Here is a 15,961-nt window from a genome sequence, read left to right as displayed (position 1 = left end):
TATTAAGGACATTTAAAAAAATATGCTATCTGGTTATGCTGTAGATCCAGGTCCATTCCCAAGAATAAAAAATGATGAGCATGTTTGTTGCTTCAGTGATGTCCGGTCTCTCCATTGCTTCCTCTGAAGACAAACCACAACATATATTATGCAGAAACTTGGCATGCACAACTCCTGAACTCCTTGAGAGAAAAAGAAATATCTAATATGCGTCAAATTTACACATTTGAATGTTAGAAGCAGCAGTTGGTCAGTTCACCTTGCGGCTCATACTGGCATACACTCATTTTAATATTCATGTTATTTCTCCTGTCTTTATTACGGTGAAGAACAGTAGGGCTCTTTTTTGGACTATACGTGTGGGATAAAAACTCATGAATGAACACGTCGGGCCTGAGTATTTATACAGCTAGAAGTACAATCTGTGATTTTCTGCTAGGAATGCTGTCCAATAAAAATAAAGCCAGCATCTATTAGGGCTTTCATACAGAGCAGGGAGGCTCAGTGGACACAAGCCCCAGACAGAGACACAGACACCCTGCCCCACATCACTGCGCAGACCCCTGTTCTCTCCATGGCAAAGGCCTGTGTTGTTTCAAGAATTTTAGGCTGGTTTTTACTGCTGTCATCACCTTGCTGCTCTGACAGATCTGTCTTTTTACCAAAAAAAGCTGACCGTAGTAATCATCATTTGCAGCTGGTTAAACAAGGACACCTTGCTGGACATCTGAGGGAGTATAAATATAAATATGCAGACTTTTTCTCAAGATAAAGAAACACAAGAAACACTTCAATGCAAAAAATGCTACATGACAAAAACAAGGTTACTTTAGAATCTCATCTATGTAAAACAAAAGAACATGCAGAAAAATGCTTTAAAAATACAGAGTTATTTGAACAACTGCATAAAGTGTGAGGGTATAGAATAGAATAGAATAGAATAGAATAGAATGTCTTTATTGTCATTATACAATTGTATAACAAAATTATTTGGCTTCACCTTAAAGTGCACACACATACAAGCATCTACAGCTAAAAACAACAAAAGAAGAAATAAAAAAAAATGAACTCTCATTCAGGTAAGCTGGGTAATGTATGGTAGGAGTTATTTACAGGTAGTAGCATAACAGAATATAAATAGATATTGCAGGAATATAAAAATAAATATTGCACAGTGTGAAATGTAAAATATTGCAGAAATATAAAATAAATATTGCACAGTGTGAAATGTAAAATATTGCAGAATTATAAAATAAAATAAATATTGCACAGTCTGAAATGTAAAATATTGCAGAATTATAAAATAAAATAAATATTGCACAGTGTGTGTGGTGAGGGTGGGACGGTCAACGCATGTCCAGGTTCAGTGTGGTTATGGCTCTGGGGAAGACGCTGTCCTTGAGTCTGTTTGTCCGTGCTCTGACAGACCTGTAGCGTCTGCCAGAGGGCAACATATAAGGTATATGAATAAGGCCTCATATTTAACTCTTTCCTTTCTGTATAAGATCGGTAAATAGTGGCCAATATGTTATTCTGCTTTCATGCAACCACTTATTCCACTATTTATCTGAACTGAACATAACAACTGCATATCTGTTCTTTTTGTCTGATTTGTTTGTCTGTTCATGTAAGTACTTTGAGAGCTGTACGGCTGACAGAGTCATATTGCTTGCACATACGTTTCCAGAACAAATGGGTTTAATTCTCAAAGGGAAAAATCTAATAAAGTATCACTGGTTAAACTAACTTGTTCTGAAACCATTTTTGATGGTTAATTAAAAATTGCAACAATCCACCTTGATGTTATAAATTAATCAATTACTAGAGACAGGAAAGCCAGATCTTTATTTTTTATTTGTAAGGCTTTTTGTGCCTTTTTAATGTAGTGATAGGAAAGTGGATACAGTTGGATATCAGGGAGAGAGAGTGAGGAATGACATGCAGGAAAGGAGCCACAGGTGGGATTTGAACCTGGGTCGCCCGCTTGGAGGACTACAGTCTCCATACATGGGGCGCGTGCACTAACCACTGCACCACCAGCGCGAATTGTTTTGATCACTCAGTTTAAACCATCAATCACTTTAAACCAGCTTACCTTTGATGCGGTACATAGCCTGTAGATGAAGACTTTTGAACATGTTGAGTAGCCTATATAATTGCTCCCTAAGAGTGATAATTATTTAAGCAGTGAAGCTTGAAAGGGGTCTGGGGGACTGGCAAATGGTAGATAAAGAAATGTGTCTTGGCAACTGACACAAAGTTTCTTTCTGACTTGCAGTGAAACCCATAAACAGTGAAAATTAAATTATATATAAATTGAAAGCCTTCATGTTGAAAAAAAGAATACTGACTCCAGTCTGTGGACAGTAGACAGTGTCACTCAGTATGGATCAACTGTCTGATACTTGCCAACCTTTTTGATCAAAAGTGACTTTCATGTGAGAGCAACTTGTTATTCAGAGTCTTGCCCAAGGACTCACAGACAACAAGAGCCAGGGAAGAACTGAACATGTTCATTAGTTACCCACTCTATGTGCAAAAGCCAACACACACTGCCCAGTTGTTCGTGTATTGATTTGAAAATAAATATTACATGGCACATCTGGATCATTTTAATCATTCATTTTAATTCGTTAAGTCTGAATCATGGATTATTTATTTATTTCAAAGCAGAAAAGTGTTTTTAAAATGAAAAAAAAAAAGTCCAGAGTTTAAATTGTTCATCAGGCGAGCAGCACAATAGTGCTGTGTTTTTTTTTTTTTTTTTTGTGGAGTGCCAGTGTGATTTAAAGCTGCTGACAGCACCAGACGCTTACACTGCACTAGGCTGCTGCTGTCTCTCGTCCTCCATCATTTGTATCGATGGATATAGCCTGTCTGCTAGCCTGGCAGTCAATCATTACTTCTCTCTTGCTCCTCTGCCCCGTCACAAACCTCAGCTCTGTCCTTACCCTCTATTTGTAACCTCAAATCCTCCTCTCTCGATTTCTTGCTCTTCCCTCCCTGCTTGCCTTCTTTTAAGGCATTTACAATCATTCCTAAAAATCACACTGATTTCAAGTAGTGAAAGTTGGCGAGCTCTTATATGTTAAGATTAACAAAAACAACACATTGACTTGTTCAGCTGTTGTTAGAGTTTCGGCAGATGGTTTACCATTTTTTTGTGCAAAATTCAGTCCTTAGTAAACACAGTCATAAAGAGACATTCGATTACCCTCAGTGCAAAAGGGCATCTTCATAATTGTTGAAAATGGAGCAGATAAACCAAATGACATACAAGTTAACATAGTCTAGTCATCCAAGTTTAGTTAGCGCCAAGTCATAACAAAAGCTAACTCATCACACTTTGCAGAAGTCTATTTAATACTCTTCTTAACAGTGATCAAGTGTAGTAACTGCAATTAATAGGCGACCAAGAATAAGACTACTAACTTGACAATAGTACTTGATTCTCTTTTGACTTATTTGGAGAAAGAAGAGGAGAAAATATTGGAGAGAAAATATCACATGAAAACTTTTGACTTTGAGAATGATCTTAATGTTCAGAGATAAACAGAGAAGACCAGAACACAGAGGATGGAGATGGTTGGCCAGTTTAACACCAGGGTTCATTGACCCAGAGAGTTCATACAAATGTACAAAACATTTTCTCTCAGTCCCTCACTCTCTCACACACATCGAGAGAGAGACAGAGAGAGGGAGGCCCAAAAACAGAACCTGTGTGTAGAATAATCCTTCAGTGTAGTTAGCACCTATGTCTGCAGAGAGATCTAGCAGCTTGCTTTCTACCTTTGTTTCAGGAACATTGTTGTGATGTAGATGTTTTGCTCAGAGGTTGGGGCTTAATGGATAGTTTATTACTATATGAATTTCACATTATTTATGGGGGTAAATTCATATCCCTTGATTAAAAGTGACAATAAACTGCTTTTTTTAGACCTGAACATAGTTATACAATGCACAATAAATGATCTATGAACAATCATCATCCCACAATCGTCATCAAATACAATATAATGTTTACTTAATAAAAACATTTATGAACAGTTGGCAATAAAATGAAATACATTCATACTCACTTAAAATTTAGCTAAGTATCAAAGGAGAAGGACTTTTAGCAAAATGGTTATATCATGCTGATGTCATTATATAGTCAGTCTTTATGTTTGCGGCTTTGTCAATCATTCAATCAATCAAACAGTATTTTTTATCTTTTTATCACATATAAAGTAGGTCAAGACATTACTTAGATTATTTAAAGAGGCCTATCATTAACCAACCAGTGAGCATGCACCTGGCAATAGTGGTAAGGAAAAACAGGCTTTTAATAGACAGAAACTCCCAGCAGAATGAGACTCCAATATGGTAAACAGCAATCTGCCACCACCTCCGGTTTGGCCTAAAAAATGGGGCAGAGAGACAAAAAACAGTCAGACAGCAAGACAAAACCCGTTTATATAGACCATATATGCAATATCCATAATAATAGTAGGGGATGTTAAGGTAAAGTAAGGTAAGTTTATTTGTACTCGTAGGTAGATTTGGTAGAAATATAGCCTATATATTTTACGATAATGATAATCTCAGTGTGACTAGTAATTATCGTAGAAGTCAACATTAAGCTATAAGATAAGATAATCCTTTATTTATCCCACAACGGGGAAATTTACAGTGTTACAGCAGCAAAGAGCAAAGATTGCAAACAAAAAGTGAACACAGTACAATTTAAATATAAAAAAAGAAAAATTAAGAATGTACAAAAAAATAGATACTAAAAAATTGATTTAAAAAATAAAAAAATAGATCAGCTATTTGACAAAAGTGTAGTCCGTAATATTCAGTGTAACACAGACATGCATAAAGTGGTTTGATAAACGTAATATAACATTAATATAACATTATATATATATATATATATATATATATATATATATATATATATATATATATATATATATATTACTATATTTCTTCTTCAAGATGTCTTTGGGTAGTTTTGGTGCAAAACATAAATAGGCGTACTTTTGATCTTCTTTCAGCTCTTTTGAGGGCTCGTCCAGTCCTCGGCACTTTCCGGCATTTTCCGTCGGTGTTGATGTTGGGCTCGTCACCGCCTCTCCCAGACTGCTTTATGTCTGGCATCAGGGACCATGCGCGGACGCCATATTACCGAGCACCCCTCCCCTTCAGCCCCGTCACAGCACAGAGCCACAGAAGAAGAGGACTGAACAACCAGTGATACAGCAAAAGACCAAAACGAGGATTCAGAGGAATGGATTAAACCTTTTCTGCGCAGATATAAAACCACAGTTGGATTTACATCTCTGGACTCTGGATAAGAAGGTTGCTTGTTTTGATTTTCTCTCCTTTTGAGCTAAATCGACTCAGTATATAGTCTGTGTTGAGCTAGCCGGTGATGGAGACTGGCAGCTAGCTAGCTGACGTTACTTCTCTGTTAGGTTAGCATCTAATTCAAGGCTAACTCATACTGCATTTATTCTTCTTGTTAAGACATTACAACATTCAAAGAGCCTGAAAACAAACACGGCTGTGCTTAACAGAGACTTTAACAGATAACACTGGTAGTTAGCCGGTAAATTACACCATCAGCTGATAACAGGCTATCTGTTCAGTAAGCGGACACTGGACTACACTGAGTCTTGTATGAGAGGCTGTACATATTGGCATAACTTTGCCTGACATTTGAGTGCAACATCGACTTTGTGAGGATATCTATTTTTGATCGTGTTGTCTGTTGACCATAGTATTTTCAAGACGGCGCCCTTAACGAATCGCAAGCTTATTGCACACTGTCAGAGACCAGCTGCCCCCCGGACTCTCTCCAAATGCATCATCCGGACCCTGCAGGAGACTCTGGCAGTATTAGAAAGATGGCGCACCCGGCCGTCTTTCACAGAAGGGGTAGCAACACGGGCAGCGGGAGCGGCTCTACATTGTCCACGCCGGCAAACCCAGCAGTCAATAACAGCCACGTCCCTGCTGATGATTATCAACCCTCCCTGTTGATCCAGTGCCAACCTCCTGCTGGTTCATCCTCCCCCGGTCCCCATCATATTCCACCCCACAGCCTGAATCTGCTTCCCCAGCCCCAAGCCACGCAGTCTACTGGAGCGCAAATAAAAAAGAAGAGCGGTTTCCAGATCACAAGTGTGACTCCGGCGCAGATATCTGTGAGTACCAACAACAGTATTGCTGAAGATACAGAAAGCTATGATGACCTTGATGAGTCTCACACAGAGGATCTGTCTTCGTCTGAGATCTTGGATGTTTCCCTGTCACGAGCCAATGACATAGTGGGTGCAGATAGAAGCTCGTCGGAAGAGACGCTGAATAATTTCCACGAGGCGGAGACCCCCGGAGCTGTTTCCCCCAACCAGCCTTCACACCCCCATGCCATGAACCAGACTCAACACCACAGTCCGATGGTTAATGGGACTGTGCACCATCACCATCAACACCATCATCATCCTAACCATGCACATGTGTACCCACTGTCCTCTGGACCTGGGAGCACCCTGTCTGCCCTAGCTTCAGGTGCTTTACCTTGTGACACCCAGAAAATGCCTTCTAGTGTGGGGGTTCCTCAAGAGAATGTTTCCCATGCTGCCCCTCCAAGTATAGTTGGCCAGTCTGTGGGGGTTGTGGCCCCAGGATCTGTCCCTGGAATGCACAACTCTGCTACAGGCACTACAGTTAGCATAGTTAATCCCCAGACCAGCAGTGTTAGTAATGTGAATATGGTGAGCTCTGCCAGCGTGCCTGTGAAAGGGGGGATCAGTATGAGTACGAGCAGTAGCAGTGGTGGCTTTCCTCCCCATGTGATAAGCAGCGGTGGGGGTAGTGGAGGTGGCGCTGTTGCAGCTGGGAGTAACCTTATTAGTACTAATGTCAGCATTATCCAGCAACCCCAAAACATCAACTCCAACATCTCCATGACTACAATAAGTACTGCTGCTGTTTCTGCTGTCAGCGCCCCTGGAGGGATGGCAATCTCCAGTGGGCTCCACGGTAGAGTCGGATCTGCTGTGCTGCAATCTGTGAGCGTCCCTGTTGCCGCAGCCCCCGTACCATCTACTTCTGCCCCAACTGCGGCCCCTGCAGTGGCTACCACCAGTTCTCGCTTCAGGGTGGTGAAGCTGGACTCTAGCTCAGAGCCCTTTAAGAAGGGCAGATGGACATGCACCGAATTCTATGACAAGGAGACCCCGGCCTCTGCTCCCAGCTCCTCTGCATCTGATGCTGGGTCTCTCAGCATGCGTCACTTTGTCTCTGAGAGCTTTGTCGGGGCCTCGGAGAGGGAAAGCACAAGTGGTAGTTCTGTGAGTAGCACTATGAGTACATTGAGCCATTATACTGAGAGTGTGTGCAGTGGAGAAGCTGGGGGACCTCAAAATGCCCAGGATTATGTCTCCCCTCCTCAAGGTTTTCAAGGAATCCTCCCCAGTGGCTTAAGCATGGGAGGGTCCCAAACCCAACCTCACATGCACCCGCAGGATATCAGCCATTCACATGTTAAGACTACTGTTGCCCCCTCGGCTCCCACAAATGTTAATCAGCCAGCTCCCATGCCCGGCCACCAGACCATACTTGGGCTTTCTACATCTGCTGTGCACCAGCAGCAGCAGCTCACCTATGCACAGGCAGTTGCTAATCAATCCACTGGCTCCACACAAGGCCTGGTGGGTGTACAGCAGCAGAAGATGGGCTATGTCACTATGCCACAGCAACCAGCCACTACACCCCAAGCAGCCCCAGTACAAGTGAGGCCAATTGAGTACACCCAGGCCCACCAAGCTCCTCATTCTCAGTCCAACCAATGTGCATCAGCTCCCTCTGGACCAGCTGCTGGAGCTTGTCAGATGATTGGGGGCCTGCAGCAACAGGCGCTCCTTCACACACAGCCCCAGCAGCCCTCCTCCCTTCAGGCCTCCAGCTCTAGTATGCCATCTCAAGTTGGCGTACCTGGTCTTGGCCAGCAGCCCCAGAGTCACCCCAGCCAATTGGATTGCCAGCAGCAGAAACCGCAGTCACTCCCAACACAAAACCAAAACCTGTCCTTGGGCACCCAGCTGCCTACAACAGTCCACCAGAGCCAAGTGTCTGCATTGAGTGTTCTCGCTCCCAACCCTCAGAATGATCCCCAAGCCCACAACACTGGAATTAGTAGTAGGATGCCCCCACAGAATGTTCCTCACAGCCAACAGCCATGTGTCAGCTTGTCCCAGGACCCCAACAGTGCCCAGGCCCTGGCTCATGCTGCCCAGGCTAGCGTCCTCTATGCTAGTCTGCCCACCTTCACCACAACTCAGCTGCAGGACGCCCAGCGGTTGCTTCTCCAGCACCAGTCAGCTTTATTGGGGCTGCCCAAGCTGTCCGGAGGGGAAGCGGCATCTGGTTCCAGCGCTGGGCAGGGTCAAGACGTGGAGGGCAATGCCACTACCGCCTGTGCCTTAACTGCATCAGCTGGTCTCAAGGCCGTTGATGGAGAGGAGGATGGGTAAGAGATTCTATTTACTTACTTTTGTCCTTTTTGTTTATAGTAGTTGTTGTTTTGCAAACATATTGAACATTTATTTTAAAATCAGGCACAATTTACACACTTTTTAGACAAAGTATATTACTCATGGTTAAATGGGTCTTTGTAGTAAACTCCACATTCAGAGTCTGTTTGAAGCTGCGTAATTTCACTGATTGCTGTGTTAGCTGCGAAGAAAGAAAAATGTTATTGTTTTTCGAGACAGTGGCCAGGGTGCCACAGTCTGTCTGATCCTGTGTCAGTGAGACACTGTGCAAAGCTCAGCTGCATGTGATGCCTCTTGTTTTCATCAAGTGACTGCAGTGAATCAACATTTTACTTAGCCTGGCTCCTTGCTTGAATCCTGACCGTCTGCATTACAGGGCACAATTTCTGCAAAGGTTAGGAGGTTATATGGAAATTTAATTTGAGATAGAAATAGACAGGGAATTGCAAACGCGCTAGTTATGAATAGTCTCATTCCACAGATGAATCAAAACATAACTTCTTTTTTTTTTGCCAGACTTTCTCTAATAGTAAGTCTTGAAAAATTCTCTTTCCATATTTCATTAAAGACATGGGGAAGAAATGTTGGTTTACATTTTGACATAAAAAGTATAGCCCTGTATTACTTCTCCATCACATATTGCTCACCAATTTTTTAACCTCTTTCTCTCTCGCTCTCTCAACACTGTTTATCACTAAACTCCAGTAGGCTACATATTTATGCCATGAACTTACCAGCTGAAAGTCCTGTGGAATGTTGTCCCAATAATTTAAAAGAATATAATAATAAAAGAATTTATTTTGGGGAGACTGGGGATTTTGAATCACTTCACAGCAGCAGGAAATTGCTCAAATTCAGTTCATTTACAATCTTGCCCCTTTTCTTGACCACTGAAAACGTTATCACCAGCTCAGATTTAAAGTTGTTTTGGATACCTGATTTATAGAAACCAATATTAACTGACTACTAGACAGGTTTAAACAAATGGGGATGAAAAGGGTAACATGGGTGTAAAGTAGATATTAGTCCAGTCACTATGGTCCAGTTGGATGGATACAGAAGGATGGCCACCGTTATCACATGACGTTAAACTTTGAGGAATGTGAATCCTACGGGGATAAAGTGGATTATTGTCTTTGATGATAAGTAGCAATTGAGGGAAACGGGGAACCTTGTGTTACATGAGAAAATTGTCATGCAGAATAAGACTCGTGGTTATTTCTTTTTGTAGTTTACCTGCTGTCACAAGTTTGTGGGCCCTACTGCAGTCTTTGTTTGTTTACAAATGGGTGACTGGAATTGGAGCCAGCCCAGTGGATGCTATACAAAAAATAGTGCAAATGCTTATACAAAACAACAGCTGATTCAAATGCACAACTAACTCACGACCACAAACTAATCATGTGCAAATCAATCTTTGACCAAGATTCAATTTAATGAATATTTGATCATGCCCTGATACTTTATTCTAAATGATGTTAGGAGTATATTCTAAGTTTTAGAAAGGGTACTAGACAAACAAAACAGTGGGCTAAAGTTAGATGCTACTTTTTTTAAACAGCAGTTTCCTAAAACACCAAGGTGGATTTCTCCTAGAGTTTTGCGACTTGCACTAGAAGTCTGACATCAACGTGTGACCCTGCTCAGACTTTCAGAGGTTGGCACTGAGTGATTCCAACCTCCCTCGTGCACCTCTCCTGCTTCTTACTCCTCTCTCGTCTCTGACTAAAAGTGCTGTGTGTCCATCATCCCTGGAGTCAGAGCCCTGGTTGGATTGGTTGTAAAACAACTCTGTGCTGTATTTCATGTCTTCAAACTCACCTCTTTCTGTCTGGGAGAGAGTCTTCACTTCACTAAGCAGGCCTCTACACAGCTAGCTCGTGCAAAGTCATCCCCACCAACATTCCCTGCTGGGTCTGGCTGTCTTTGTCTTGAAAATATCCTCGCCAGACGAAAGACCCTGAAGCACACTGTCCAATGTTTTTTTATAAATTTATTTTCACATTTGGCTTATATTTAAGTAAAAAAACAAAAAAACATTGGCCAGCGTTGTGGCTTGCAACATACAGGAGCGGAGAAAATACGAAAAGATCAAATGTTGCCAGAAAGCCAAAACACACTGTCGAGTGGATTTTATTGTGACACTTAAATAAATTAAATTACAGTAGCACAATAACATTTTATAATTATCTTTTTTTTAATTTTATTTAAAAATAGAAATAGTTATTTGCTAAGTGAATTGTTGTTATTTGTAAGCTGTCTTCTAGTTCAGTCTCTTCCAGGCTGAAAGACATTACATCAACATCTAACATTGTAATAGTTAGCTTTAGACTGAGTCTTCAACTCCCCCCTGGCTCCTCGTTAAATGATCTAGCATCATAGACACATGAATATGATGTCATTGTTTTTGCAATGTGCAGGGCGTTAAAATAGTTTTTATCCATAAATCGTAATGTATTTGCTTTCTAGGAGGAATTTCCATAATGAAAATTTTTTTTGTTCAATAGAAAAAAGGATTAAAATCATATTTCCAGTTTGGTGTGAATTTCTTTTAGGCTGTATCATCCGGCCCTAGTCAGAGGTTTGCAATCTTGACGGTTTAGAGAATTTGGTACCTTTTTGAAATGGAACTTCTTATAGATTTTCATCCCAACCCATGACACATGCGAGTTTGCTGGATGCTTTTCAGAGAATCTTAAATGACTTGGAGGCAGACACATCTGGCTGTACATGTTCTCCTTGATGTGTTTGTGGGTGATCTTGACAAACATGATATCCCAACAACATTTTTTTTCACATCAGTCGATATCGATAATTATTACAATAAATGTCAAATCATTATTTCCTTCATATTTAAAGGCTGATGTTTGCTTCTGAGTGAAAGCTAAAGGAAGCAAATGGTTAAATGTGGTTTAACTATTTCATTATTGTCAGAACATGACAAACTATACTTGAACAGAGGAACATTTCATAATCATAAGTACAGTGGAAAACGCTTATGTAATGGTTTGCTGCTGTGGACTAATGCTTACTGGCCTAGTGCTTGCAGAGGGTCCACTAACACTTGTTTGGGACTGTAACTTATTGCTTTCTGTGTGTTCCAATGGGTGATATTGTTTAAATGGTTTGTGATGTTGCCTGTCTTCGCTGGCACGTTTCTTTGTCACAGTTTACAGAGCACATTACTTTGTTTTTTAAATAGCCAAAATATCTCCAAACCACTGAAGTTGGGTGTCATTTCTTGTCGATGTTGTTTACTCCTGCTTTGAGCTGGTAGGCACATCGTTTTTTTTAGCGTCACTTTCACTCATTGAGGCTGTGTTTCCTTTCTGCTCTAAGCGTCTATAAGCCTTCCTACCACTATCCCTGCGACACGATTGGCTGTTTTGTCATATTTTTCTTCTTCTTACTATCGGGTGGCAACTAGCACTTATGGCAAATTAGCACTTCTCTTTCCCAGTGTGGGTGCTGTAATTACATGTTTAAATCTACAAGACTTTTAGCGAACAATTGTTATATTTATATTGGTAAGAATGATATTTGTATGTGTGAATGTCGTTGTTCGTTTGTAACTCTGTAAATCTTGTTGCTGTCTGTTTTGGCCAGGACACTCTTTAAAATGATATTTTGAATCCTGAGTTTCTTTTCTTGTGAGATAAAGTTGTGAGATAAAGGTTAAATATACAAAATGAATAAAATAACTGAGTTTGTTGAAGTTATCAGGAAAAATGGCGAAGGAAAAAGTTGTCTATACCTCTGTATACTTGACAATTCTTATACGTAACTTTGAACCTAATGTGAAGTTATTTGCTTAAAATGACAACGTTATTTCAGCTTAATTATTCATTCATACTTAGGGTAGAAACATTCAAACATCAATTATTAAACTTTATAGATAACCATAACACTTTCAAAGCTGCTAACTGTGTTTTGAATTTTTGATTATTTTTTTTTTAAATGTTAATTCAACTATTTTATATTCATTCTTTTTGTACATGACTTTTCTAAATTCACCCAGATTTCAGCCCTTCAATATGTGTTCAAATCCAATGTGGCTCTTTTCCTGTTTCATTCCACTGTCTGTCTCTCCCCGATTTCTAACTCTATCCACTGCGCTATCTCTAAATAAAGGCACACATGCTGTAAATGGAATAAGAATTGGCAGTTTGATTTGATCCAAATTAGGTTTTTTTTTACTTGCCAATTATACGCATATGATACAGATATGAAAAAGACATCCTGAAAACAAACACATCCAAGGTTGTTGTGTATTTTGGGGTGTATGTGTGGTTCTTTAGCTATCATACAGGGATCTGAATGGCCAGCAAAGTACAAGAAAACGTGCAGTAAAAGTTGAGCAAGGTGAAACATTTTTTCCAAATGGATAGAACCTTTTTTACTTGAACCTCTACTTTGCCAATAAAAAGATTTGCATTCAAATGATTGAAGAACCTTACTTGACCCAGCCTTAGTGTGTGTATTTGTTTAAATGTGTGAAGGCTCAGGGGAATGTGAGCAGGTTGGTAACACAATAGCTGTCTGATTTGAATGTAATCTTCTCCCTGGCAGTGCAGGGAGCCAGCGTGCGCCCTGCTCGTTGCTCATTGTGTGGAGATCAACGAGATCCCCAAAATTCACGACACATAGAGGAAGTGACCTAACCTGACCTAACCCAACTGAGTCAGGTCTACTGGAGCTTGTTTAGACCATGAGGGATACAGCAAACTGGAGCATATGAAATGAGACTGTCTCCATCATACTGTTGGTGTTTATATAGTTTTGTATGATCATTAGCTTGATGAAACTTATACCTAGGATCTCCAGATGTTTTGATCTGTAAGTCAAGAGTGGGCATTAAATCGAGGCAAAATTCTATTTGGGTAATACTTTGCCTTTGTTTAACAGGACAGCTGTAGAGAGACCGGTATTGTTTAGGAGGAGAGTGGGAAGACATACAGCAAAAGGGTCCAGTCAGGGACTCAAACCAGCAACTGCAGCAGTGCGGACTGAAGCCTCTGTTTTTGATGCACAGGCTCCAAGTGCTGAGCTATACCAATATTTCATAATGACAATTATATTCATTCATCTATTCAGATGCTTTCTGTTGGTATTTATTTTGTAAAGATGTGTAAGTGATATGTCCTTTTCGTCTTCTACTAATATCAGCTAGCCTTGATGATTTTAGTGTTTATTTTCAAATCAAATTGAAGTGTTGTATCGCTATTTTCCTTAACACTTTTTAAAGTCAAAATTCTTGGTAATACAATTGATCTTATGAGTCATAGAGTAAATGTGCACACTGTGTTACCATGTTATATGATAGGTGTTTTCTGCTCTGTTTCTTAGCCAGGGGTAGGTTGTTTACTGGTATCCTGACAGATATTCACTCTCATTCACAATTATGTTTGTATAGTAAACGCAACAATATTGTTGTAGCGTAGAGCTGCAGCCTTTTTTTAAATAAAGAAATTTGATTTGTCAACAGATGCCATCCCTAAAGTGTTTCCCTTAAAGTAAACAGCCTTTGTTTTTTGGGTTTGTTATGCTGCTGACACCTCCCCCAATTCTACCTCACTGACCAAGCCAGAGAACACCAGAACACGACAGAGCAGCAACACAGTGCAGAAGAGTGAGGGAGAGAGAGGGAGGTCTCACAACAGCCTACCGAATATTTGCCTTTTTTTATCCAAGTGATTTAAGCATTAATGGCAGAATGTAGCTAAGCAAGGGGATTTAGATTAGTTTAGTGTGTTGATAAAATAGAGATAAATGCAGAGCCATAAGCGTTTTATTTATATATATATATATATCTCCCTGCCTTTGTTTATTGCTTATTTTTATGCTTTGTGCAGATGCGGCATTGATTTCATTAGTCCCTGCCCCCTTCTTTCCGAGGGTTTCCATCAATAAACAGGATTGTTTCACTTAGGAGTGCAGTGGGGAAACTAATGGCTTGTAATGGATGATAATGGATTGTGTTTTTAGTCTGTCTGCCTTTCATCTATGAGACTATTGCCTGACCGTCACACACACATACACACACACACACACACGCTGTAGTATAACCTGCTTCTGTTGTTTATATTCTCGTACTTATATAACTGGACAGAAGCAATTAGCTTTGTGGCAAAATTGTTCTTAATGTTCCTTTATGTTCCCTCCTCTGATGGGGTTCAGAGTTCATCAAAATAAGTTGACAGAGTCTCTGGTTATTAAAGGGATACTTCACCCGTTGAAACATGAATCTGTATTGACATTGGGTCATACATGTAGTAGAAATGTGAAATACATTTTGAAGTTGGTGCCTTCTTGACTGAGAAAAGGCAGAAAGTGTATTTTTGGCTCATGTGGATGAAAGACACCAACTCCCAGAATGCACAGCACCGCAGGCCACTCCCACACATACGGCCGTTTTCTCAACTGATTCCGAGATTTCTTCCTGAAGGAATTGGCATCTTGGAAACTACTGGCAGAAAACAGACTCTCTGTCTGTGTCCATAGACAAACAGTGAGAACATCAACACCACCAGTCCGCCCCAGCTCGAGCCGGCCCCGGCTCCTCGTCCTCACCGCCGCCGACAGGCAGGTCTCCAATCTTGGCTGCAGCGGCTGCTATATTTTGCGGCTCGTAGAGATAGCCACGAAAATCCGATTCAAGCACAAGGCCTTCAAAATCCCCTTCATCCATATCAATTTGAAGTTGAAACATCATTATTTTGCCATTGTCGGTTCTTATCAGCTTTCTCCATAGAGCCTGTTAGCATAACTTCCAAGCAGTATGGCGGATGTTAAGTTTCGATTCTGGGAGTGAGGTCCCACCCACTGATCTGTGATAGGTCTGTAGCTTCAGTGGTCGAAAATATGAGGAACTAGTGATGTAGTTTCACCCCCGCTAACCACAACCACAGCTTCTTTTGTAGACAAGAAATACCAAGATTTCCCATCTCAGGGGAAAATGAGGGCGGGATGCACGACCATTCAAAAATACTACCAGGTTTCTAATGACACAAAGCTTAATACAAATGGGTGAAGTATCTCTTTAATAATGTGCTTGGATTGTTCTTTTTGGTTTCTGAGAGGTTGATATAGCGTCTCATTTCGTTCCTTGTGTGATTAAAACAGTTGGTTGTCGTGCAGTAATTACTACATGGAGATAGATTGTTGTGCTGATTCACCTCCTGTGTGGTGTAGTTTAAGTTTGAAGTAGTTTGAGTCACATTCAATTCGATTTTGGTTCAGCAGAAAAAGGGCTTGTATAGCTCAACCATAGATTTAGTTTTGGGTTGAAAAAATCCACAAGTTGAGTTCATTTATCTCATGTATGGTGTATGAAATAATGAAACTGTATTGAAGAGGTTTCAAGTTCAGACTTTATTTTTAAGCTCTAGTGGCCTTCTACTGTCATCCCCCTAAACATG

At 40.6% G+C, this 15,961-nt stretch overlaps 1 protein-coding gene across 1 annotated transcript in view; it reads left to right on the top strand.

Annotated features, from left to right (window-relative positions):
• Nucleotides 1-5,173: 5,173 nt before the first annotated feature.
• tsc22d1 (TSC22 domain family, member 1) overlaps nucleotides 5,174-15,961 on the top strand; it is a 30,002-nt gene continuing 19,214 nt past the window's right edge. The window contains exon 1 of the mRNA XM_020641081.3: nucleotides 5,174-8,518. Within this exon, the coding sequence (XP_020496737.2) occupies nucleotides 5,847-8,518 (2,672 nt within the window). The 5' untranslated portion in view covers nucleotides 5,174-5,846. The remainder of the gene's footprint in view (nucleotides 8,519-15,961) is intronic.

Source organism: Labrus bergylta, chromosome 13 (assembly GCF_963930695.1).
Source record: "Labrus bergylta chromosome 13, fLabBer1.1, whole genome shotgun sequence".
NCBI lineage: Eukaryota > Metazoa > Chordata > Actinopteri > Labriformes > Labridae > Labrus > Labrus bergylta.
This window is presented reverse-complemented; position numbering and strand designations above follow the sequence as displayed.